General features: G+C 41.9%; 2 protein-coding genes across 2 annotated transcripts in view; one reads left to right on the forward strand and one right to left on the reverse strand.

Annotated features, from left to right (window-relative positions):
- The window catches only part of MYO7A (myosin VIIA), an 84,108-nt gene extending 78,844 nt beyond the window's left edge, over window positions 1-5,264 (forward strand). Inside the window, 6 exon segments of the mRNA XM_075851358.1 lie at window positions 1,102-1,208; window positions 1,399-1,584; window positions 1,931-2,047; window positions 2,572-2,655; window positions 3,586-3,705; window positions 4,644-5,264. Coding sequence (XP_075707473.1) covers window positions 1,102-1,208; window positions 1,399-1,584; window positions 1,931-2,047; window positions 2,572-2,655; window positions 3,586-3,705; window positions 4,644-4,733 — 704 coding nt within the window. The 3' untranslated portion in view covers window positions 4,734-5,264.
- A 1,898-nt stretch (window positions 5,265-7,162) lies between these two features.
- The window catches only part of GDPD4 (glycerophosphodiester phosphodiesterase domain containing 4), a 96,528-nt gene continuing 76,324 nt past the window's right edge, over window positions 7,163-27,366 (reverse strand). The window contains exons 13-16 of the mRNA XM_075851359.1: window positions 22,063-22,210; window positions 21,649-21,731; window positions 15,067-15,146; window positions 7,163-9,474 (exon numbers count right to left, since the gene is read on the reverse strand). Coding sequence (XP_075707474.1) covers window positions 9,371-9,474; window positions 15,067-15,146; window positions 21,649-21,731; window positions 22,063-22,210 — 415 coding nt within the window. The 3' untranslated portion in view covers window positions 7,163-9,370. The remainder of the gene's footprint in view (window positions 9,475-15,066; window positions 15,147-21,648; window positions 21,732-22,062; window positions 22,211-27,366) is intronic.

Consider the following 27,366-nt stretch of genomic DNA (forward strand, 5'->3'; position numbering starts at 1 on the left):
GCTCACTCCCAGGAGTGCTACTCGCATTCCCTTCATCTGTACTGCACATAGAGTCTACTGCAGTTAACCCCTCGTCAGCTGGCACACATTTCTCTGCAGCTTTAGCAGCATTTTTGTTGACTGATTGCACAGACCCCACACATGATGGGAGTTGTGAACCTCCAGCCACTGCACACTCATATCTTCCAGGGTTTCCCTGCTCCACAATATTATACACAGTCTTATAGTCAGTGTCTTTTTTTGCAATGATATTTTTTCTCTTCACAGTTTGGGCTCTGGTCTCCCTTTTGTTCTCAATTGCCCAGTTCTTTATTTTGGGTACTGTGCATGATTCTTTCTGCAATCTCTCCTTCAATATAACCAGCTCACGTGTGCAAACATCCAGACACTCACATTTCATCAGCTTTGCCTTTGGATCAGTCTCTTGGTTAATTTCAGTTCTCAATTTGCGAACTTGCATTTCCATTTTAAAGATATTTTTCTTTGTCATTTTTGTGCACAATTCACCAACATCATGAGATTCAGTTGACTCACCAACCACCATTTCCAGATCATCACCTCCACCATCTCCATGCTGCAGGTCAAACTCCAGACTCTGGGCTTTCCCAGGATCATCAGCCCAGGACCCCTCCCCTCCACCTGGGACAGAAGCCATGCATAGTCCTAACAGGGAGCTCACAAGCACACGTCTATCCTCTCCTATATACAATAATATAACTACTATAATACTGCTCCCTATATACAAGAATATAACTACTATAATACTGCCCCTATATACAAGAATATAACTACTATAATACTGCTCCTATGTACAAGAATATAACTACTATAATACTGCCTCCTATATACAAGAATATAACTACTATAATACTTCTCCTATATACAAGAATATAACTACTATAATACTGCCCCTATGTACAAGAATATAACTACTATAATACTGCTCCTATATACAAGAATATAACTACTATAATACTGCCCCCTATGTACAAGAATATAACTAATATAACATTGCCCCCTATGAATAAAAGTATGGCTCAGAATGAGTGCTCCTGTTATACAGAATATTTTGTGAAGATTTTTTCTTTGTATGTTTTTCAGGAATTGTGCCTTCCCTCACCTATCAAGTGTTCTTTATGAAGAAATTGTGGACCAGTACAATTCCTGGAAAGGACTCGATGGCTGATTCCATCTTCCACTACTACCAGGTTTGGGTTTATACCATAGTTATACAATTAGGTCACTTATAATCTCGTACCACTAGATTAGGGTTTTCATGTACAGTAGGGCTGGTATTGTCAGGACAGGAGGGAAAGTTGTTCCTACCTTGTGGGACCGTATACCTGCTACTTGAATAGATACGTCTTCCACCATTGTCCCTAAATATTCTGGTTCCAGGAGCTTCCAAAGTACCTGCGTGGCTACCACAAGTGCACCCGGGAAGACGTCCTACAGCTGGCGGCTCTCATCTACAGAGTCAAGTATGAAGACGATAAATCCTATTTCCCAAACATTCCCAAAATGCTGAAGGAATTGGTTCCTCAAGACTTAATCCGGCAATTAAATCCAGACGACTGGAAGAGAGTGAGTAGAACACAAAATCATAGAAAAACTCAGAACCCCCCTATTCACCGAATGTACTAATCCTTTATTAAAGTCAATATCACCTATTTCGTTTTTAGATCCAAAATTTTGTGCTGATACATTTCATTATAAATCTGTATATCGGTGCTCTGATAAATGAAATAATTCTGGCTGCCTCCTGCCACCACAAGAGGGAGCTCCCTGCATTTATATAACAAGCACTCAACTCAGTGGGAGCTATATGCAGTGATCTCCCCCTAGTGGCGGCTGCAGGTCACACAGTGAACAGACATCTCCATAGTAGTGAACAGTGATACAGATACGTTTTTTTGTTCCCACCCTAAAGTCCATTATCGCCTACTTCAATAAACACGCCGGAAAGACGCGAGAGGAATCCAAGGTTGCCTTTCTGAAGATTATCTTTAAGTGGCCAACGTTTGGTTCAGCTTTCTTTGAGGTCAAGGTAGGACATACCACTCAATGGTTTGTAAGCGTTTGCTGATCCATTAGCGTTGGTCTAAATGGATGGACTGTAAGCGGTTTGCTCTATTTTTAAACACACAATTTTTGGGAAATTCAGGTAACCCCGATACACCCTCCGCCATATAACATTTGTTCAACTGGGGTTCTCATGTCCCGGCCAACAGAGTCCTGGTTCTACAGGGTCAAGCGGTACAAAAGGAATATTATGGACCCTCTAGAACATCTATTTTGTTAGTCAGGGAAGGAACATCATTGGTGACCACGGTGTGGCCCTAAAGCAGCTGTAAAATGATGGACCTTGGTTAGAAGGACTTGTCACCCCACCCAGCAGCTCCACGTATCTCAGCTTCCTGTATCACACGGGGTTCGCTGCAGTCACACATTAATTTTCAGGTTTTGTAGTAAGTAGCGGGATTGCGGAAGGGTCGGTAAAGGCTTTCAGGAGGGGGGTTGTCGTTCGATATAGTCCTGGAATAACTTTATTTTCGACATTTTTTTCATCAGCAAACCACTGAGCCGCACTTCCCCGAAATCCTCCTAATAGCGATCAACAAGCACGGTGTCAGCTTGATAGATCCGAAGTCAAAGGTACAGTATATAGTCAGGTGTTTTATTATAGTGCTGGGGGAGGGGGGTGGACAGGTTTGACATCATTCCTGGAGTCTCTTACGTGCGCCATCGTGCCCATCCCACTATCATAGTGGACGTATGCCGACAGTTTTATATGTTCTCCCCACGACATCCCCAAAGTTATGCCTGGGAGGATTTGTGACCCATGGTGGGGGAATTATCTGCTGCCCTGAGAAACCAAAACTCTTACCATTTGTTGCTGTGATTATTGGCGTATCTATAGGGGTCGCAGCGCTTGTAGCTGCGACTGGACCCCATATACTAGAGGGCCCACTGGGCCCCCTGCCACATCAAGCCTTCCAGGGCCTGGCACACAAGAATGTGAAGAGAAAAGAAGAGAATCCTGGAGCGATAAGTAAATAGAGGGGTCCTGCTCTATAGAGGGTCTTAATTGTATTTATTTTTTGTCTGATCTGGCATCTGATTAATTTAGGGGTCTGAATAAAATTTGGGATCTGGTTTGGGGTTTGAATTAAACTTTGGGTCTGAATTAATTTAGGGGTTTGGTTTGGGGTCTGGCAGAGGTGTACGAGGACCCCCATCTACCATAAGACATTTATACTGGTAACTTCTTATGTGGCAAAGGGGTTTTTCCAGCTCCTTGAGTCACAAGGGCCCGGGTGTGACTGCTACCCCTGCATCCCTATAGCTACACACTTGATGAAATTTGGGGGCTGATCAAGTGGTATGAAATTATTTAGGGGTCTGGTCAGGTGTTTGATGCTTCTCCTGCCCCCATCTCCCAGCATGCTCTCATCATTTATGAGGCCATGCTGGGAGTTATACTTTTACAGGCATCGTTGCCCAGCACTTTCTAGTTACACCCTGTGATGAAATTTCTCGCCAATAATACGGCTCCTCTAATCTCTCCGCTGGTCTCATTTGCAGGACATTTTGGCCACACATCCCTTCACGAAGATCTCTAACTGGAGCAGTGGGAACACTTACTTCCATATAACCATTGGGAATCTGGTGAGAGGCAGCAAACTGCTGTGTGAGACCTCCCTGGTAAGTGAAGCATCAGGCAGTGGTACAAACACAACCCAGCGCACCCCGCCCGCGCACCCCGGGGACAATGGACGTGAAGGAACCTTTCATGGAGGAACTGCCGGCACTGCCATGTCCAAAAAATCCCATCTTATCGTTCTGAAATGCGAACACATTTCACATTACTAGAGGTTTCATTGTAGCCTTGGCTGCATCTTTATATGACTTTAAAAAAAATTTGAATAAAAATTCGTTTTTTGGAAAGTGCAGGTCAGTTCCTTCACGAAAGACAATCATAGAGTGGCCGCTGAGGAGCCCCACAGGCCCTACTTCTGCCAAACGCAAACATGAATACCAACATTTAAATCCCCAAAATCAGGATATTCATCACCGGTCCAGCCAGAAATATCCCCAAAATGTTTTGAAACAGTCACTTTTCATGCAAATTTGCGCAAAAAAACCCCACCCCTTTCACGGTCCGATTCACAGGATTGTCCCACTGAAATCGGGACTATCGTCAAGTACAATATGAAGATTTCTGGGAACATCGATGACCACTGCCCAAAGCACCCCTTTCTTTACAGAACATATGTATTTCACTTCACAGCACCCTTTACTATATTCCGCATACTGTGTGAATGCCTCGCAACTACATGGCTTCCGGTCTAGGTGACAACCATTTGAGTACATGTGCCAAACCGGTCAGAGGAAATTCTATCTTCTGTACAACAGACTGCCTCTCCTTGCTGCACAGACTTGTTTGATGTCATTTCCTCATAGGAAACCTAAGAAGAGATAGGGGAATTAAGTACAAAGGTTTATGTTCTATAGGTGTAAAAACAGGAAAGGTTAGTGGAGACAACATGTCGCAACCCCGATTCCAATTATTGGTGAAGGAGAGATTAGCGGACTCCGTCTTTGTGAACGCAAATATTAATTTCATGATTTCCTATTGTCAGGGCTACAAGATGGACGATCTGTTGACCTCTTACATCAGCCAGATGCTGACATCAATGAGCAAACAGCGGGGGGCTAAAGGGAGCAAGTGAACGGAGGAGCGTTGGCACCTTGTGGTAGACCTTATCCACTGCCTGAAGTCTGTGGGGTATCCGTGTAGCTGGGGTAAGACGTTTTCCCCCCAAGTCTGGAACATGAGCAGGACAGAATACCAAATCTCATCTGATTCAGAGACTGAAGGTTCAAACTCCCCATCCAGCGAGGATGACTACCTGTGAGGGTGGACTCTGGTCACGTTTACAGCACTGGGTCACAATAAAGGGGTGCTGCGTTTGGATGGACCCTTTGTGCAGGAGAAGACAAGGGCCCATGTCATGTATCTGTCGCACATTTGCCGAATTTAGAATCTGGTTGGAGCCGTAATACAAGATCGTCAACAACAATACATGAGATCTGACGGACGAGGCCGGAGATCCACCCGGAGAACACGTCAAGGTGGACTTTTTATAGAAAATATATGAAACAGATAATATATTCCAAATCCCAGAGTCTTATAGGAATCTCCTAGTATTTAAAAGTAAATTTAACAAGACTTGTTTATTTATTTAAGTTAAAATGATGATGTCACAATTTGTTTTGAAATTTTGAATTTGAAAAAAATACAATTGAAAAAAATTGGGACGCTTGAATTTCTTGTGTATAATGATGGCGGCGTGAGTCTATGTTGTATCAGCCTGGATACAGTCACATGATAAGGTTTCCTGTGGATTAGTACAGGGGAATCGGGGTCAATAAATAATCCTTCTCCCCTATGATGGTGCTTACCTGGCTACTGTTTGGGAATAGTTTGAGGGCCTTTTGCTCCTGTCCTAACTGGCAGGAAAACTGATAAGCACGTGAACATTTTTATTATATAACAAGAAAGTCACTGTGTATATTAATTCCATTACTTACCTTATACTGATCCTGAGTTACATCCTGTATTATACTCCAGAGCTGCACTCACTATTCTGCTGGTGGAGTCACTGTGTACATACATTACATTACTTATCCTGCACTGAACCGGAGTTACATCCTGTATTATACTCCAGAGCTGTGCTCCCTATTCAGCTGGTCGAGTCACTGTGTACATACATTACATTACTTATCCTATACTGATCCTGACTTACATACTGCATTATACTCCAGAGCTGCACTCACTATTCTGCTGGTGGAGTCACTGTGTACATACATTACATTACTTATCCTGTACTGATCCTGAGCTACATCCTGTATTATACTCCAGAGCTGCACTCACTATTCTGCTGGTGGAGTCACTGTATACATACATTACATTACTTATCCTGTACTGATCCTGAGCTACATCCTGTATTATACTCCAGAGCTGCACTCACTATTCTGCTGGTGGAGTCACTGTGTATATACATTACATTACTTATCCTGTACTGATCCTGCGCTACATCCTGTATTATACTCCAGAGCTGAACTCACTATTCTGCTGGTGGTGTCACTGTGTACATACATTACATTACTTATCTTATACTGATCCTGAGTTACATCCTGCATTATACTCCAGAGCTGCACTCACTATTCTGCTGGTGGAGTCACTGTGTACATACATTACTTATCCTGTACTAATCCTGAGTTACATCCTGTATTATACTCCAGAGCTGCACTCACTATTCTGCTGGTGGAGTCACTGTATACATAGATTACATATCCTGTACTGATCCTGAGTTATATCCTGTATTATACTCCTGAGCTGCACTCACTATTCTGCTGGATGAATCACCTGTATATACATGACATTACTTATCCTGTACTGATCCTGAGTTACATCCTGTATTATACTCCAGAGCTGCACTCACTATTCTGCTGGTGGAGTCACTGTATACATAGATTACATATCCTGTACTGATCCTGAGTTACATCCTGTATTATACTCCTGAGCTGCACTCACTATTCTGCTGGATGAATCACCTGTATATACATGACATTACTTATCCTGTACTGATCCTGAGTTACATCCTGTATTATACTCCAGAGCTGCACTCACTATTCTGCTGGTGGAGTCACTGTGTACATACATTACATTACTTATCCTGTACTGATCCTGGGTTATATCCTGTATTATACTCCAGAGCTGCACTCACTATTCTGCTGGCGGAGTCACTGTGTACATACATTACATTACTTATCCTGTACTGATCCTAAGTTATATCCTGTATTATACTCCAGAGCTGCACTCACTATTCTGCTGGTGGAGTCACTGTGTACATACATGGCATTACTTATCCTGTACTGATCCTGAGTTACATCCTGTATTATACTCCAGAGCCCAGAGCTGCACTCACTATTCTGCTGGTGGAATTACGTTGTACATACATGACATTACATTACTTATCCTGTACTGATCCTGAGTGACATATTTTTAGTTTCATATAACCGACAGCAAGATCCCCCCACCCGAAAAAAATAGAATTAAATTAGGACCAATACAACTTTTTGTATAAAAATCCTTTTATATTTTAGTTTTTTAAATTACAGCAGCAAACATGTCTGATATCACAGGCCAGACAGTCCCATCATCACATCAGATTAGACTGTACAAGAAAATACATTATTGCTCTGCAGCAGCTTCTTCAGTTCAAATCTGATATTAAACATCAAACATAATAGTTTTCTAAAATAGATGAAAATGAGAGATTAAATATTTATTTTAAAAAAAATAATAATTAGATGTGTCTGTCACTTTAAATGCTCTCCATTACCAAATGCCAAGACAACATACAAAAAGCAAGACTCCCATCTACATAAAAATAAGATAGAAAAACGAGAGACCTTGTTTTCTGGGAGACCAGACAATCAGGTTAACGGAGTTGGCCTTACAGACAAATTTAATTGCAAGTTGATTGGGTGCTATATATAAATATATATACTTCCAAGAGTAGAAGGCGACTCCGGCCTCATTCATCAGTGATCCAGTATATAGAGGACTATGGCGCCATTTTTACTGGACGTGTGGAAAATTTACAAAGATGATGCCTGGACATATGTGTAATTGACGCAAGAGCTGTCTAGTGGAGTAGACCCTTGAAAAAAATTCCAAAATGTCGCAAAATAAATTGTCACATCTGCGCCATTTTTCTTGATAAAAATACTTCTACAATGGACACACTCCCTGACCCGGCGTTGTCTGACTGAAGTTTTTTGGAGTACAAAACGTTGCACGCCCTTTATAAATGGAGTGCAGACTTGTGACAAATTAAGTTACTCCTCAGAATTAAAAACTGTAGTGAGAACATGCAGAAAATGGAGGTCTCACGCTATATTTTTGGCGTACATCCTTTCTTTATGCCTCGGAGATTTAATTGAGACCAAGAAAATATAAAAAGACCTTTGGTGAACATTAAAAATGTGAAAACCGTTTAATAATATATTACTTCTAGGCTGAGATCTGTTCACTTGAAGTTACAGGCCCAAAGCCTGAGGCTGCAATACTGAGATTCTGATGACACCATGTACCCTTTTAAATTCTGTTATGTAGACTTTGTGTGGATCCAAATCACTGTCCATTTGAATGTCCCTACATTTACGTTACCAGGTAGAATGTAGATATTGATGTGGATGGTGATTTGTATCCACATAAGGTAAAAACAAGAGACGTGGTCATCAAAATGTCTCAGTAGTGCAACCTCAGGCTTTGTTAAGAGAACATACATTGGGACTGAATGACAGGTGATGGTGTGAGTCCTCCTGGAAATTAGCTAATTTTTCTGGTGCATTAAATGGGTGCAGTAGTTCAGCTGTGAGAAGTCCTCAGTAAATTATATACATGTTGTGTTATTACATGTCCAAGGGCTTCCTCTTATATTGTTTGTCTGGTGCTGGGGCCCTCACGTTCCACTACAGCTTTCCAAGCCGAAGATCCTTGAACATGCGGGGAAACCATATAGAGCCAGACCTTCTCTTCAGTCCCACGGTTTGGTACAAGGACTAATGTCTACTTGGCCAGATACTTGAACAATGGCGTCCTACACGAGCTTACGATTGCCCAGGTCATGGGATCCGCTTCACTATCTATTAGGAGCTCATGGTCTGGAATCATCTACTCTTAGTCTTCTAGGGTTGTCACTCTGGTCTTATGCACCAGTGGGCTTCTTATTACAGTATCGACACCAGACCCAGTCAGACCAAGTAGGAATAACAACCTCCATGTCTTGGAGAACATGATGAGAGCAGTAGGTTGTAGACTGGAGAGAATGGTTGGGTCACGTGTTGTACCTTATGTGTCCCTGGCTTCTCCAGAAAAGTTTGCACCTTTGAACTTATCCAATCGAAGGGACTCTGGTCAACAATCTGTGAATCAGACCAAGACCATGGTGGAAGCAGATGGTCCAGTGTACAGCTTTATACATGGATAGGCACTTCCTTGCCTGTAGGGGCAGCACTTAGAAGTGATAGAGATCTCCTGCCACACACATGTCCTTCTCCTGTGCTAATCTCTAGTGATCGAGGTGAGCACAGGAACAGGAAGTGACATGCAACAATCACGGATAACCAGCTCATATGTCACTTCCTGGCTACTGAGAGCAGTGGTGGGGGGGGGGGGACATGTACGTGTAGTAGACACTACCATGAGTTTTACACTGGCACCACTATGGGGTATTGTCTTGGGGGTATGTCCTGGAGTCGTTTAGAAGGTGTATTCTCTGTCTAGGTCTCTCTTTTAGGGAATCTCTCCAGACCCCATGTTTTCAGTGTTGGTTCTTGCACTTGGGGTGGTCGGGAGACTCCTGCCGTAACTGTCTTCAGATATTGACATATCCATCTCTGTAGAAATAAAAAGTGGTGAGTGCTGAGATTTTCACTGTTATCCACCATGCTCATCTATCAGAGGAGTGGTTGTCACAGCCCCGCCCCTGTTAGTAGCATCACTGAATAATACTGTAATGAGTGTGTGTAGGGGGAGGGGGTAGAAGATATTAGGAGATGTTGTTATTCTATAATACTCCCGTCCCCTAGCTGGACTCAATAGTACTTATCCTGGTGCTTCGACCACTCTCAATGTGTCTCCTCAACTGTTGCTGTGATACCACATCTCACCACTAGATAGAACACTTGTTATAAATGCGGTGTATTACTTTCCTGCAATAACCTATAGTTAAAGGGGCAATTCACTCTTTTATTTTTTAATTTTTTTTCCCGAAAACCCTAATTTTTGTGCACTAGGGAGAAACATGGACTTAGTAGTTCATGTCACCTTCTCCTTAGAGATTTGGGGTTTCTTCTTTAGGCACCAGCCTATCCAGCTAGGGCATGTATAGCTAAGGGCATGGCCCCACGTGGCGTATTTCTGCCGCCACTGTCCGCATCAATGCCGCACATAATCTGCGTTGCAGATTCTGTTGCGGATCTGCCCAAAATGTGCAGTAAATTGATGCGGACTGGCCGTTGCGTATTCAGGGGAAAGTACTTCCCTTCTCTCTATCAGTGCAGGATAGAGAGAAGGGACAGCCCTTTCCCTAGTGAAAGTAAAAGAATTTCATACTTACCGGCCGTTGTCTTGGTGACGCGTCCCTCTTTCGGCATCCAGCCCGACCTCCCTGCATGACGCGGCAGTCCATGTGACCGCTGCAGCCTGTGATTGGCCTGTGATTGGCTGCAGCCGTCACTTAGACTGAAACGTCATCCTGGGAAGCCGGACTGGAGGAAGAAGCAGGGAGTTCTCGGTAAGTATGAACTTCTATTTTTTTTACAGGTTGATGTATATTGTGATCGGTAGTCACTGTCCAGGGTGCTGAAACAGTTACTGCCGATCGCTTAACTCTTTCAGCACCCTGGACAGTGACTATTTACTGACGTCGCCTAGCAACACTCCCATAATTACGGGTGCACACACGTAGTCACCCGTAGTTACGGGAGCCCCATTGATTTTCTCAGTCTGGCTGTAGACCTAGAAATACATAGGTCCATCCAGAATGAATAAATGTCATGTTAAAAAAACAATACGCTCCGCAGCGCACATAACATGTACATGACATCTGCGGACTTCATTGCGGAATTTTGAATCTCCATTGAAGTCAATGGAGAACTTCCGCAATGAGTCCGCAACCAGTCCGCAACATCCATTGTATGCTGCGGACACCAAATTCCGCACCGCAGCCTATGCTACGCAGCGGAATTGTCCGCATCGTCTAAACAAACACTACTAAAAAGCAGTGGAAGGCAATGGAGAAACGGGTCCGCTGCGGATTAACGCTGCGGAGTGTCCGCAGCGGAATTCCAGAGCAATTCCGCCACGTGGGGCCTTGCCCAAATAGAGAAGTGTATTCCACTGGGATCCTACCCCTTCCCTATATGCCCAGATCTCAGCACTGGAGGTATTTGTGAAATGGTCGGACATGATGGAGGCCCTTTTATTTATATGGGCTATCACTGGGGCCTCCGATTTGGGTTCTGGGTTACCCCAACTGAACAACCTCTTCTCAGTCCTCAGTTTAGTCTGACAATAATTTAATTAATTAGCAAATACTTAGTTCGAAATCTCCGGCATAGACAGAGTTAAAGGGGTGGGTGCCCTATCCTTAGGAGAGGCCGTCACTATTAGATCCGTGGGGGTACGAGCGCCCCGACCCCTTCAAACAGCTGATCGGCGGGGGTGCCGATCTAATATTGATGGCCTATCCTAAGGATAAATCATCCATTTTAAATTCCCAGATGACCCCTTTAAATGCAAAAATTCTGCCTATATGCAGTCACCACGAGGGGGAGCTCTGGAGCTTACTGCATACTGTTTATACTTAGAAATCAATGATAACACAGTATGCAGTATGCTCCTGCACTCCCTCTACTGGTGACTGTAGGCAGCCAGAATTTAAGCATTTAACGCTGTCTATGCAGGGGATTTGGAGCTCTGTATCAGAAAAATGGAGCTCCTACCGCTAAAGAGATATAATATGGAATTAATCGGCACAGAATGTTGGACCTAAAAATGTCATGATGATAAAAGGCGGAGGTTCACTTTAAGGAAGAACAGTTTTTCATGTCCTGGTAGAATTGTAAAGGCTTTTTATATAAAAACACTAAGAGCTGCAGTGTGACAGGTCTGTGATTACAGCAGAACACAACGTCCCGCTCCTTTCAGTCGCTCAGCAGCAGCTTTCAGATCTGAACAGACAAGTGGAGATTTGTATCTCGTCTTCACGCTGCGTAAAAAAACAGCCAAAAAACCCTTCAGAAATTGACCTGCGGTGCAGTTTTTTAATCCGCAGCATGTCAATTTATGCTGCGGAATCGTTGGTTCTCTGTTGCAGGTTTTCACCATTGAAGTCAATAGGGACGTAAAACCCACAACAAAAGTTTTTGCGGCGGAAAAGCTGCTATTCCGCCGCAAAGATCGCAACTCAGAAAAAAAAAAGCTTATATTTACCCAGATCTCTATACTTCTCTGTCCAGGCCGGCCTCCTGGGATGATGTTTCAAGTGACTGCTGCAGCCAATCACAGGCTGCAGCGGTCACATAGGCGGCAGCGTCATTCCAGGAGGCTGGACTGCACTGCACATCGCCATGACTACAGCCCTTGGTAAGTATAAGATTTTTCATTTTTTTAACACTGTTTTCCGCAGCGGACATTCCAGCCGAAAAACTGCACCACAATTTTAATTCCATGTGAGTTCCAGGGCGGATACGCTGTGTGCTTTTATGCAACGTATCCGCCCTGTGTGAACATGGCCTTACAGAGAACATGAGAGGCTTCTATGTTCTACTCTTGTCTGACAAAAGCTTTAATTGTTAGAGACCATAAAAAAAATATTCAGGGCCACTCCACCCCGACAAGTATTTAAGTACCGGAATAGCCCATTCACGAGATCTCAGGAGGTCAAGGCCCTTTGATTTGCATTTTTCTTCCTGTCACCTATGTAGACATATCCTGATCGTGTCATGCTCCACCCCCTCTGACCTCTGATCGCAGGAGAATATTTCAGGTAGGGATAGCCCTGGGGAGAGACGCCCTGTCAAACACATCAATGGGGAAGCCAAGAACTGGAATACTTGTGGGAGAAAGTGCAAACTACTCGCGACAAAACAAAATTTTCAAAAACTAACATTTCTCATATTTAAAGGACAACTCTATCAAAAAAGTCTAGGGAGTGAAGTGGGAAGTAGATCGTGTATGAAGGAGACAACGAGGGCACTCCATATTGAATGAGGAGACATGCTGAATAATCTCCTTGTGATAAACACAAGGCGGGTCCAGATCCTGCCGGTAGACGCCACCGCCAGGTCTTGTACCGCTGCCTCTCTCCCAGGACACCTGCATCTTCTGTTGTCCTCCACTCATGGCCACACTGTTCCTATTGCGCGTGCGTTAACGCGGGCGTCTCTTAAAGGGCCAACAAGCAAATTTCAAAAGTCACTCAACCGATCACTGTTGCCCCCAGGACTATTTAAGGCACCTCCACTGTCCACCTGATACCTGGGCAACATTGGAACAACCTAGTTGTATCCTGCGAAGGTTCCTGCATGCATCTGATTCCAGTCCGCTACTGCTATCTGCCTGTATAAAGTTATCCGTTCACGGTCTGTATCCAGTCCACCTTTGCTATCTGTGGTCAGCCTGTATCCAGTCCACCTTTTCTATCTGTAGTCAGCCTGTATCCAGTTATCCATTACCAGCCTGTATCCAGTCCGCTATTGCTAAAATCTGTCAGCCGGTATCCAGCTTCCCGCTACCTGCCTGTATCCAGCTACCCGCTACCTGCCTGTGTCCAGCTACCCGCTACCTGCCTGTGTCCAGCTACCCGCTACCTGCCTGTGTCCAGCTACCCGATACATGCCTGTGTCCAGCTACCCGATACATGCCTGTGTCCAGCTACCCGATACATGCCTGTGTCCAGCTACCCGATACATGCCTGTGTCCAGCTACCCGATACATGCCTGTGTCCAGCTACCCGCTACCTGCCTGTGTCCAGCTACCCGCTACCTGCCTGTGTCCAGCTACCCGCTACCTGCCTGTGTCCAGCTACCCGCTACCTGCCTGTGTCCAGCTACCCGCTACCTGCCTGTGTCCAGCTACCCGCTACCTGCCTGTGTCCAGCTACCCGCTACCTGCCTGTGTCCAGCTACCCGCTACCTGCCTGTGTCCAGCTACCCGCTACCTGCCTGTGTCCAGCTACCCGCTACCTGCCTGTGTCCAGCTACCCGCTACCTGCCTGTGTCCAGCTTCCCGCTACCTGACTGTGTCCAGCTTCCTGCTATCTGCCTATGTCCAGCTACCCGCTACCTGCCTGTGTCCAGCTTCCTGCCTGTGTCCAGCTATCCGCTATCCAAATGTGACCAGTGATCCGCTGTCAGTTTCCATCCTTCAAGGTACCATCTGCCAGTGCATGTTTCTAGTTGGGACCACCTCATGAGGTAGCGACCTGGTAGCCTCCCTGCAGCGAAGGCCAGGTGTTTATGGGTGAAGACCGGGGAAGCTACTTAGAGAACACCCTTAGAGATGGCCCTAAGCCAAACTGGTGGAGTAGCCCAGTGGGTCCACAATCTGCTGGTCATAACACCTTTTCTTATCTATTGCTCAGTCACCCTACATAACAATCCAATAACCTGTAGCTACCTTAATAAAAACATCTACCTTTAAAATCGCAAGCAGAGACATGGAAACCATCAACAAGCTGCTGTTGACAGACCTGGTATTCTTATTGGGTGCCTGTTTATAACCTGGATTGCATAATAGTGCCCTGCTGTGAATGGGCTGTGACCCTGACAAGGTCTATAATAGGTTAATACCCCATGCATCAAAGTTGGAGTTTAAAGTCAAAGACATAGGATGTAGGATACATGTTAATAAAAATGTGGCAATGTGAAAGTTGCAGATGTGGGTTGTACTTGTTTAATAGTAAGAAGCATAGGGATCAGCAATGGTCGGACCGGTGAAATGGGAGGAGTGTGACCTGTGTCCGCCCATCCAGAGGTGTGGCTTGTGGCTCCTTGTTCAAATCTTATGCTTCTACTTCAATGATGCCTCCCGCAGCCATATATCATGATGCCAAACTATATATAGTATCTATATTACAACAGACCGTAATAGGAGAAGCTTCACTACCGCCCTCCTAGGACCTTTCAAACAGTGATTTCACACTATTAATTTATTGGTACCGGGAAGTGACAATCAGAAGTTGTTTATACCATCAGAGACAGGGGAGGATGGAGGAGGGGGGGTAAGACGGTCTAGACCAGGGGACTAGGGGGTGAAACTTCTCAATCAGAAGACAGGAGAAGCCTCAGGATATATTACACAGAACTGGGTTGCAATTACATTCAAAAACTGCATTAAACACATTCTCCTAAAGCCTCAGCGCATTATTAGGAAACCCAGAAGGGGGCGCTCTGTACACGAAGACCGCCTCACTGGATCATTACCTGTTTTGAATGTATTGTAGATTCCGCTGTCAGGAATCGCGTTACTTTCTGGGCAACATAAGAAGCCTCTCTCTCTCCACCTAAAATCATAAAAAATACAGAACCTCATAATAACAAGATCGTCATCTTCATTGTGCTCAATCATCCCCTCTAGTACCGTAGACCACCAGGGAAACCGGAATGAACCACTCTACTACCCTACACCACCAGGAAAGAAGGAACGAACCCCTCTACTACCCTAGACCACCAGGAAAGAAGGAATGAACCCCTCTACTACCCTAGACCACCAGGAAAGAAGGAATGAACCCCTCTACTGCCCTAGACCACCAGGAAAGAAGGAATGAACCCCTCTACTACCCTAGACCACCAGGAAAGAAGGAATGAACCCCTCTACTACCCTAGACCACCAGGAAAGAAGGAATGAACCCCTCTACTGCCCTAGACCACCAGGAAAGAAGGAATGAACCCCTCTACTGCCCTAGACCACCAGGAAAGAAGGAATGAACCCCTCTACTACCCTAGACCACCAGGAAAGAAGGAATGAACCCCTCTACTACCCTAGACCACCAGGAAAGAAGGAATGAACCCCTCTACTGCCCTAGACCACCAGGAAAGAAGGAATGAACCCCTCTACTACCCTAGACCACCAGAAAAGAAGGAATGAAGCCCTCTACTAACCTAGACCACCAGGAAAGAAGGAACGAACCCTCTACTGTCCTACATCACCAGGAAGGAAGGAATGAACGAACCCCTCTACTACCCTAGACCACCAGGAAAGCAGGAATTAACCCCTCTCTTACCCTAGACCACCAGGAAAGAAGGAACGAATCCCTCTACTACCCTAGACCACCAGGAAAGCAGGAATTAACCCCTCTACTACCCTAGACCACCAGGAAAGAAGGAATGAAGCCCTCTACTAACCTAGACCACCAGGAAAGAAGGAATGAAGCCCTCTACTGCCCTAGACCACCAGGAAAGAAGGAATGAAGCCCTCTACTAACCTAGACCACCAGGAAAGAAGGAATGAAGCCCTCTACTACCCTAGACCACCAGAAAAGAAGGAATAAACACCTGTACTACCCTAGACTACCAGAAAAGTAGGTATAATCCGCTCTACTACCCTAGACCACTAGGAAAGTCGGAATTTACCGGTCTACTACCCTAGACTATCAGGAAAGCAGGAATGAACCATTGTACTACCGCAGACAATCAGGAAAGTAGGAATGAACCCCTTTACTACCCTAGACCACCAGAAAAGTCGGAATGTACTACCCTACACCACCAGGAAAGAAGGAATGAACCCCTCTACTACTCTAGACCACCAGTAAAGCGGAAACGATCCCCTCTACTACTCTAGACCACCAGGAAAGTATGGATGAACCCCTCTACTACCCTAGACCACTAGAAAGGTTGACATTAAGGGCATGTTCACACGACAACGCCAAATACGTCTAAAATTACTGAGCTGTTTTAAGGAGAAAACAGCTCCTGAATTTCAGACGTTTTTACAAGTTCTCGCGTTTTTTCGCAGCGTCTTTTACGGACATAATTGGAGCTGATTTTCATTGGAGTCAATGAAAAACGGCTCCAATTACGTCCCAAGAAGTGTCCTGCACTTTTTTGACGTGGCCGTAATTTTACGCGCCGTCTTTTGACAGTAACGCGTAAAATGACAGCTCGTCTGCACAGAACATCGTAAGACCCATTCCAAGCAATAGGCAGATGTTTGCCGACGTATTGGAGCCGTCTTTTCAGACGTAATTCGAGGCGTAAAACGCCTCCATTACGTCTGAAAAGAGGTCGTTTGCACATACCCTAACTCTTTTCCTGTCCCACACCACTGGAAACTTGGCATGAACCTCTTCTAAACCTCCGACCACCAGGATTCTTTGCATTAACTCTTTTATTACTTATGACCATCAGGGAAGTTGACTGAACCCTTTGCCACCAGTGATATTTGCATTTACCCTTTCACTACCTTAGACCATCAGGTGATGTAAAATTAACCCCTGGACACTCTGTGGCTAACCGTTTGTGCCCTATATGACAATATGTATGAAGTGCTGTTTTGGATTGACCAGTTTTGAGAGTACAGTTTATACATATATACCGTTCAGCCATAATATTAAAACCACCAGTGAAGGGAATAACATTGATTATCTCATTACAATATAAAGGCAGCAAGTAAACCGTCAGGTCTGGAAATTGATGTGTTAAGAACAGGAAATATGGGTAAATTTAAGGATCTGAGTGACGGTGACAAGGGCCAAATTATGATATCTACACGACGGGGTCATAGCATCTACAAAATGTCCGGTCTTGTGAGATGTTCCCGCAGCTTGCTGTATATAGAGCTGTGTAAAACGCAGACCCGTCCCTGTCCACCTCCAAAAGTGGCTACAATGGACACGTGGATATCAGAACTGGAGCATGGAGCAATGGAAGGAGGCGCCTGGTCTGATGAATCCCGTTTTACATCATGTGGATGGCCGGGTGCGCGTGCGTCGCTTACCTGGGGAAGAGATGGCACCAGGATGCATTATGGGAAGACGAGTCGGCGGGGGCAGTGTGATGATCTGGACAATGTTCTGCTGGGAAACCTTGTGTCCTGACATGCATGTGGATGTGACACGTACCACCGACCTAAACATTGCTGCAGACAAGTGCCCCCGTCATGGCAGCGGTATTCACTAATGGCAGTGCCCCCTGTCAGCAGGATAATGCCCCCGCCACACTGAAGGATAATGCCCCCGCTACACTGCAGACATTGTACAGGAATGATGAGGAACACGACAAAGACTTCAAGGTGACGACTTGTCTCCAAATTCTCCAGATCTCAATCCGATTGATCATCTGTGGGATCTGCTGGAAAAACAAGTCCGATCCCTGGAGGCCGCACCTCACACCTTACAGGACTTATAGGACCTGCTGCCAACGTCTTGTACCAGAGACCACAGGGACCTGCAGACGTCTTGTACCGGAGACCACAGGGACCTGCAGACGTCTTGTACCACAGACCACAGGGACCTGCAGACGTCTTGTACCAGAGACCACAGGGACCTGCAGACGTCTTGTACCAGAGACCACAGGGACCTGCAGACGTCTTGTACCAGAGACCACAGGGACCTGCAGACGTCTTGTACCAGAGACCACAGGGACCTGCAGACGTCTTGTACCAGAGACCACAGGGACCTGCAGACGTCTTGTACCAGAGACCACAGGGACCTGCAGACGTCTTGTGCCAGAGACCACAGGGACCTGCAGACATCTTGTGCCAGAGACCACAGGGACCTTCAGACGTCTTGTGCCAGAGACCACAGGGACCTGCAGACGTCTTGTACCAGAGACCACAGGGACCTGCAGACGTCTTGTACCAGAGACCACAGGGACCTGCAGACGTCTTGTACCAGAGACCACAGGGACCTGCAGACTTGTGCCAGAGACCACGGGGACCTGCAGACGTCTTGTGCCAGAGACCACAAGGACCTGTAGACGTCTTGTACCAGAGACCACAGGGACCTGCCAACGTCTTGTACCAGAGACCACAGGGACCTGCCAACGTCTTGTACCAGAGACCACAGGAACCTGCAGACGTCTTGTACCAGAGACCACAGGGACCCGCAGACGTCTTGTACCAGAGACCACAGGGACCCGCAGACGTCTTGTACCAGAGACAACAGGGACCCGCAGACATCTTGTACCAGAGACAACAGGGACCTGCAGACATCTTGTACCAGAGACCACAGGGACCTGCAGACGTCTTGTACCAGAGACCACAGGGACCTGCAGACGTCTTGTACCAGAGACCACAGGAACTTGCAGACGTATTGTGGGGTCCATGTCTCGAGGGGTCACAGCAGTACGGGTGGCACGAGGAGAACTACACAATATTAGGCGGGTGGTTCTAATGTTATGGCTGAACGGTGTATATATATATATATATATATATATATATATATACATATATATATATCATATATATATTTGGCAAGGACGTGGTGTCTGAGGAACAGTTAGCTCCGACCACAGCATGACCTGCAAGAAGCCTGTGAGGAAGGAGATGTGAGTGCTCAGTCTCTGCTGTTTCTCCCTCTATTTGTCTGTGTGTCTCTGTGTTTGTGTGTGTATAAGTTCCAGTATGTGTGTATATGTGTCTGTGTGTGTGTATTTGTGTGTCTAAGTGTCTATATATGTATCTGTATGTGTATATATTTCTGTATGTGCATCTACTACATTATATGTAATCAGAGAGTTATCACTGTTATCTGTGGTGTTACATAGGACTGCAGATAACATCTACTACATTATATGTAATCAGAGAGTTATCACTGTGTTATCTGTGGTGTTACATAGGACTGCAGATTACATTTACTACATTCTATGTAATCAGAGAGTTATCACTGTGTTATCTATGGTGTTACATAGGACTGCAGGTGACATATACAGAGAAGGAAATAAGTATTTGATCCCTTGCTGATTTTGTAAGTTTGCCCACTGTCAAAGACATGAACAGTCTAGAATTTTTAGGCTAGGTTAATTTTACCAGTGAGAGATAGATTATATAAAAAAAACAAAAACTGAAAATCACATTGTCAAAATTATATATATTTATTTGCATTGTGCACAGAGAAATAAGTATTTGATCCCTTTGGCAAACAAGACTTAATACTTCGTGGCAAAACCCTTGTTGGCAAGCACAGCAGTCAGACGTTTTTTGTAGTTGATGATGAGGTTTGCACACATGTTAGATGGAATTTTGGCCCACTCCTCTTTGCAGATCATCTGTAAATCATTAAGATTTCGAGGCTGTCGCTTGGCAACTCGGATCTTCAGCTCCCTCCATAAGTTTTCGATGGGATTAAGGTCTGGAGACTGGCTAGGCCCCTCCATGACCTTAATGTGCTTCTTTTTGAGCCACTCCTTTGTTGCCTTGGCTGTATGTTTCAGGTCATTGTCGTGCTGGAAGACCCAGCCACGAGCCATTTTTAATGTCCTGGTGGAGGGAAGGAGGTTGTCACTCAGGATTTGACGGTACATGGCTCCATCCATTCTCCCATTGATGCGGTGAAGTAGTCCTGTGCCCTTAGCAGAGAAACACCCCCAAAACATAATGTTTCCACCTCCATGCTTGACAGTGGGGACAGTGTTCTTTGGGTCATAGGCAGCATTTCTCTTCCTCCAAACACGGCGAGTTGAGTTAATGCCAAAGAGCTCAATTTTAGTCTCATCTGACCACAGCACCTTCTCCCAATCACTCTCAGAATCATCCAGATGTTAATTTGCAAACTTCAGACGGGCCTGTACATGTGCCTTCTTGAGCAGGGGAACCTTGCGGGCACTGCAGGATTTTAATCCATTACGGCGTAATGTGTTACCAATGGTTTTCTTGGTGACTGTGGTCCCAGCTGCCTTGAGATCATTAACAAGTTCCCCCCGTGTAGTTTTCGGCTGAGCTCTCATCTTCCTCAGGATCAAGGATACCCCACGAGGTGAGATTTTGCATGGAGCCCCAGATCGATGTCGATTGACAGTCATTTTGTATGTCTTCCATTTTCTTACTATTGCACCAACAGTTGTCTCCTTCTCACCCAGCGTCTTACTTATGGTTTTGTAGCCCATTCCAGCCTTGTGCAGGTCTATGATCTTGTCCCTGACATCCTTAGAAAGCTCTTTGGTCTTGCCCATGTTGTAGAGGTTAGAGTCAGACTGATTCATTGAGTCTGTGGACAGGAGTCTTTTATACAGGTGACCATGTAAGAGCTGTCTATAATGCAGACACCAAGTTGATTTGGAGCAGTAACTGGTCTGGAGGAGGCTGAACTCTTAATGGTTGGTGGGGGATCAAATACTTATTTCTCTGTGCACAATGCAAATAAATATATATCATTTTGACTATTTGATTTTCTTATTTTTTTTTATATATAATCTATCTCTCACTGGTAAAATTAACCTAGCCTAAAAATTCTAGACTGTTCATGACTTTGACAGCGGGCAAACTTACAAAATCAGCAAGGGATCAAATACTTATTTCCTTCACTGTACTACATTATCTGTACTCACTGGTATCACCACACACTGAGTAAATACGGAATGGAAAAAAACGCTCAGAAATTGACCTGCGGTGCGGAGCTTCATTCCGCAGCATGTCAATTGTCTTTATGTAAACGCTGCTTATATGTTGTGGGATTTCCCATTGAATTCAATGAAAACTCTGCATTAAATAGAAGTTGTTCACTTTTTTACAGCGGATTAAAATATTAAACTTACTTAGGACTCTGTTTCATCCTCCTGGGATGACGCTTCATCCCATGTGACCGCTGCTGATTTTCAAGTGGAAGTGGTTGAGTGGTGGATAAGAGAGGGAGGGGGGGGGGGGGGAAGCCCGAAGAGGCTACACTTATATTTTTTCCTAATATTTTGTAAAAATCCTTTTCATCATTCCATTTGCTAGCAAATCTGTGTAAGGGGTTTTCTATACTAATATATATACATATATAAAGACATACATACATATATACATACATATATATATGTGTGTATGTATATGCAATTGTCTTTCGGGATCAGACAAGTCCTACTCACCAATGCAGCACAAAGATGAGCGTTATCAGCAAGGCAGAAGATACATCAGTGAGAATCCACATTAGATTGTACTGAGCCGGGGTCTGAAATACAATACAGGGAGAGGTCATGTGATTTGGTCAGAATGAGTACGAGAACCTCATTATAACACAATAATAGTGAGAGTAGAATCATATAATAGTTACACTTCTGTAATATAATGGTGAAATAAAAGTGTAAAAGTGACTGTACTGTATGTGTCAGTGATAAATTAAACCGAGACAAGAATCACCACTAAAAAACAATAACCATGGAATATATGTATACAGAATAATAGACTCGCATTATCGTCCGGTCCATGGTCGGGCATGTTGGGAGGTGTAGAGCTCTATGTGTTATACATTTGTTGCAAATAGAAATATCACTGTATATTACCAAGAGAAACATGGGCTCCTCCACCGTCTTAAGCCTGTGTACAGTATTTGTGGTGACAGAAAAAGCTCCTGAGCACCAAGCCAAAGAAAACAGCCATGGCTCACTGATCACATACAGGTTAGTGGTAATATTGGCAGCAGCGTATTCACTAAAATACAAAAATAACCAAATCAATTAATACACAAAAAAACTCACTTCTTCATAAATAATAACAATAGTAATAATTTGGCTTGATCATAGTAGCAGTATTATAGTAGTTATATTCTTGTATATAGGGGCAGTATTATAGTAGTTATATTCTTGTATATAGGGGACAGTATTATAGTAGTTACATTCTTGTATATAGGAGGAGTATTATAGTAGTTATATTCTTGTATATAGGAGCAGTATTATAGTAGTTATATTCTTGTATATAGCGGGTAGTATTATAGTAGTTATATTCTTGTATATAGGGGGCAGTATTATAGTAGTTATATTCTTGTATATAGCGGGTAGTATTATAGTAGTTATATTCTTGTATATAGGGGGCAGTATTATAGTAGTTATATTCCTGTATATAGAGCGCAGTATTATAGTAGTTATATTCTTGTATATAGGGGGTAGTATTATAGTAGTTATATTCTTGTATATAGGGGCAGTATTATAGTAGTTATATTCTTGTATATAAGGTCAGTGTTATAGTAGTTATATTCTTGTATATAGGAGCAGTATTATAGTAGTTATATTCTTGTATATAGGGTACAGTATTATAGTAGTTATATTCTTGTATATAGGAGCAGTATTATAGTAGTTATATTCTTGTATATAGGGGCAGTATTATAGTAGTCATATTCTTGTATATAGGGGCAGTATCATAGTAGTCATATTCTTGTATATGGGGAGCAGTATTTATAGTAGTTATATTCTTGTATATGGAGCAGTATTATAGTAATTATATTCTTGTATATAGGGGGCAGTATTATAGTCGTTATATTCTTATATATAGGGGCAGTATTATAGTAGTTATATTCTTGTATATATGAGCAGTATTATAATAGTTATATTCTTGTATATAAGGGGCAGTATTATAGTAACTATACTCTTGTATATAGGGGCAGTATTATAGTAGTTATATTCTTCTATATAGTAAGCAGTATTATAGTAGTTATATCTTCTCTATATTAGTAAGCAGTATTATAGTGATTATATTCTTGTATATAGGGGCAGTATTATAGTAGTTATATTCTTGTATATAGGGGCAGTATTATAGTAGTTATATTCTTGTATATAGAGGCAGTATTATAGTAGTTATATTCTTGTATATAGGAGCAGTATTATAGTAGTTATATTCTTGTATATAGGGGCAGTATTATAGTAGTTATATTCTTATATATAGGAGCAGTATTATAGTAGTTATAGTATTGAATATAGGGGTAGTAGTATAGTAGTTATATTCTTGTATATAGGGGTATTATTATAGTAGTTATATTCTTGTATATAGGAGCAGTATTATAGTAGTTATATTCATGTATATAGGGGTAGTATTATAGTAGTTATATTCTTGTATATAGGGAGCAGTATATATGTAGTTATATTCTTGTATATAGGGGTAGTATTATAGTAGTTATATTCTTGTATATAGGGGCAGTATTATAGTAGTTATATTCTTGTATATAGGGGAATTATTATAGTAGTTATATTCTTGTATATAGGAGCAGTATTATAGTAGTTATATTCTTGTATAAGGAGCAGTATTATAGTAGTTATATTCTTGTATATAGCGGGTAGTATTATAGTAGTTAAATTCTTGTATATAGGGCCAGTATTATAGTAGTTATATTCTTGTATATAGGGGCAGTATTATAGTAGTATATTCTTGTATATAGGGGGCAGTATTATAGTAGTTATATTCTTGTATATAGGGCCAGTATTATAGTAGTTAAATTCTTGTATATAGGAGGAGTATTATAGTAGTTATATTCTTGTATATAGGGGCAGTATTATAGTAGTTATATTCTTGTCTATAGGGACAGTATTATAGTAGTTATATTCTTGTATATAGGAGCAGTATTATAGTAGTTATATTCTTGTATATAGGGGCAGTATTATAGTAGTTATATTCTTGTATATGGGGGGCAGTCATATAGTAGTTATATTCTGGTATATAGGGGCAGTATTATAGTGGTTATATTCTTGTATATAAGGGCAGTGTTATAGTAGTTATATTCTTGTATATAGGAGCAGTATTATAGTAGTTATATTCTTGTATATAGGAGCAGTATTAGGGTATGTTCACACGGCCTATTTACGGACGTAAATCGGGCGTTTTTGCCCCGAATTAAGCCCGAAAATAGCGCCTCAATAGCGCTGACAAACATCTGCCCATTGAAAGCAATGGGCAGACGTTTGTCTGTTCACACGAGGCGTATATTTACGCGCCGCTGTCAAATGACGGCGCGTAAAAAGACGCCCGCGCCAAAGAAGTGACCTGTCACTTCTTTGGCCGTAATTGGAGCCGTTATTCATTGACTCCAATGAATAGCAGCGCTAATTACGGCCGTCATTGACGCGGCGTTCAAGCGCCTGCACATGCCGGTACGGCTGAAATTATGGGGATGTTTTCAGGCTGAAACATCCCCGTAATTTCAGCCGTTACGGACCCCCGCCGTGTGAACATACCCTTATAGTAGTTATATTCTTGTATATAGGAGCAGTATTATAGTAGTTATATTCCTGTATATAGAGCGCAGTATTATAGTAGTTATATTCTTGTATATAGGGGCAGTATTAAAGTAGTTATATTCTTGTATATAAGGGCAGTGTTATAGTAGTTATATTCTTGTATATAGGAGCAGTATTATAGTAGTTATATTCTTGTATATAGGGTACAGTATTATAGTAGTTATATTCTTGTATATAGGAGCAGTATTATAGTAGTTATATTCTTGTATATAGGGGCAGTATTATAGTAGTCATATTCTTGTATATAGGGGCAGTATTATAGTAGTCATATTCTTGTATATAGGGGCAGTATCATAGTAGTCATATTCTTGTATATGGGGAGCAGTATTTATAGTTGTTATATTCTTGTATATGGAGCAGTATTATAGTAATTATATTCTTGTATATAGGGGGCAGTATTATAGTTGTTATATTCTTATATATAGGGTCAGTATTATAGTAGTTATATTCTTGTATATAGGAGCAGTATTATAATAGTTATATTCTTGTATATAAGGGGCAGTATTATAGTAGTTATATTCTTGTATATAGGGGCAGTATTATAGTAGTTATATTCTTCTATATAGTAAGCAGTATTATAGTAGTTATATTCTTCTATATAGTAAGCAGTATTATAGTGGTTATATTCTTGTATATAGGGGCAGTATTATAGTAGTTATATTCTTGTATATAGGACCAGTATTATAGTAGCTTGTATATAGGGGCAGTATTATAGTAGTTATATTCTTGTATATAGGAGTAGTATTATAGTAGTTATATTCTTGTACATGGGGGCGAGTATTATAGTAGTTCTATTCTTGTATATAGGGGCAGAATTATAGTGGTTATATTCTTGTATATAAGGGCAGTATTATAGTAGTTATATTCTTGTATATAGGAGCAGTATTATAATAGTTATATTCTTGTATATAAGGGGCAGTATTATAGTAATTATAATCTTTTATATAGGGGCAGTATTATAGTAGTTATATTCTTGTATATAGGGGCAGTTTTATAGTAGTTATATTCTTCTATATAGTAAGCAGTATTATAGTAGTTATATTCTTCTATATAGTAAGCAGTATTATAGTGGTTATATTCGTGTATATAGGGGCAGTATTATAGTAGTTATATTCTTGTATATAGGGGCAGTATTATAGTAGTTATATTCTCTTATATAGAGGCAGTATTATAGTAGTTATATTCTTGTATATAGGAGCAGTATTATAGAAGTTATATTCTTGTATATAGGGGCAGTATTATAGTAGTTATATTCTAATATATAGGAGCAGTATTATCGTAGTTATAGTCTTGTATATAAGGGGCAGTATTATAGTAGTTACATTCTTGTATATAGGGGCAGTATTATAGTAGTTATATTCTTGTATATAGGAGCAGTATTATAGTTGTTATATTCTTGTATATAGGGGGCAGTATTATAGTAGTTATATTCTTGTATATAAGGGGCAGTATTATAGTAATTATATTCTTGTATATAGGGGGCAGTATTATAGTAGTTATATTCTTATATATATAGGGGCAGTATTATAGTAGTTATATTCTTGTATATAGGAGCAGTATTATAATAGTTAAATTCTTGTATATAAGGGTCAGTATTATATTCTTGTATATAGGGGCAGTATTATAGTAATTATATTCTTGTATATAGGGGCAGTATTATAGTAGTTATATTCTTGTATATAGGGGCAGTATTATAGTAGTTATATTTTTGTATATAAGGGGCAGTATTATAGTAGTTATATTCTTGTATATAGGAGCAGTATTATAATAGTTATATTCTTGTATATAGGGGCAGTATTATAGTAGTTATATTCTTGTATATAGGGGCAGTATTATAGTAGTTATATTCTTGTATATAGGAGAAGTATTATAGTAGTTATATTCTTATATATATGAGCAGCATTATAGTAGTTATATTCTTGTATATAGGGGGTAGTATTATAGTAGTTATATTCTTGTATATAGGGGGTAGTATTATAGTAGTTAGATTCTTGTATATAGCGGCAGTACTATAGTAGTTATATTCTTGTATATAGTGGCAGTATTATAGTAGTTATATTCTTGTATATAGGGGCAGTATTATAGTAGTTATATTCTTGTATATAGGGGCAGTATTATAGTAGTTATTTTCTTGTATATAGGGGCCGGTATTATAGTATTTATATTCTTGTATATAGGGGCAGTATTATAGTAGTTATATTCTTTTATATAGGGGCAGTATTATAGTAGTTATATCCTTGTACATAGGGGGTAATATTATAGTAGTTATATTCTTGTACATAGAGGGCAGTATTATAGTAGTTATATTCTTGTATATAGGAGCAGTATTATAGTAGTTATATTCTTGTACATAGGGGGCAGTATTATAGTAGTTATATTCTTGTATATAGGAGCAGTATTATAGTAGTTATATCCTTGTACATAGGGGGCAGTATTATAGTATTTATATTCTTGTATATAGGAGCAGTATAATAGTAGTTATTTTCTTGTATATAGGGGTCAGTATTATAGCAGTTATATAACTTGTATATAGGAGAAGTATTATAGTAGTTATATTCTTGTATATAGGCGGCAGTATTATAG

This window comes from Rhinoderma darwinii, chromosome 2 (assembly GCF_050947455.1).
Source record: "Rhinoderma darwinii isolate aRhiDar2 chromosome 2, aRhiDar2.hap1, whole genome shotgun sequence".
In the NCBI taxonomy this organism is placed as follows: domain Eukaryota; kingdom Metazoa; phylum Chordata; class Amphibia; order Anura; family Rhinodermatidae; genus Rhinoderma; species Rhinoderma darwinii.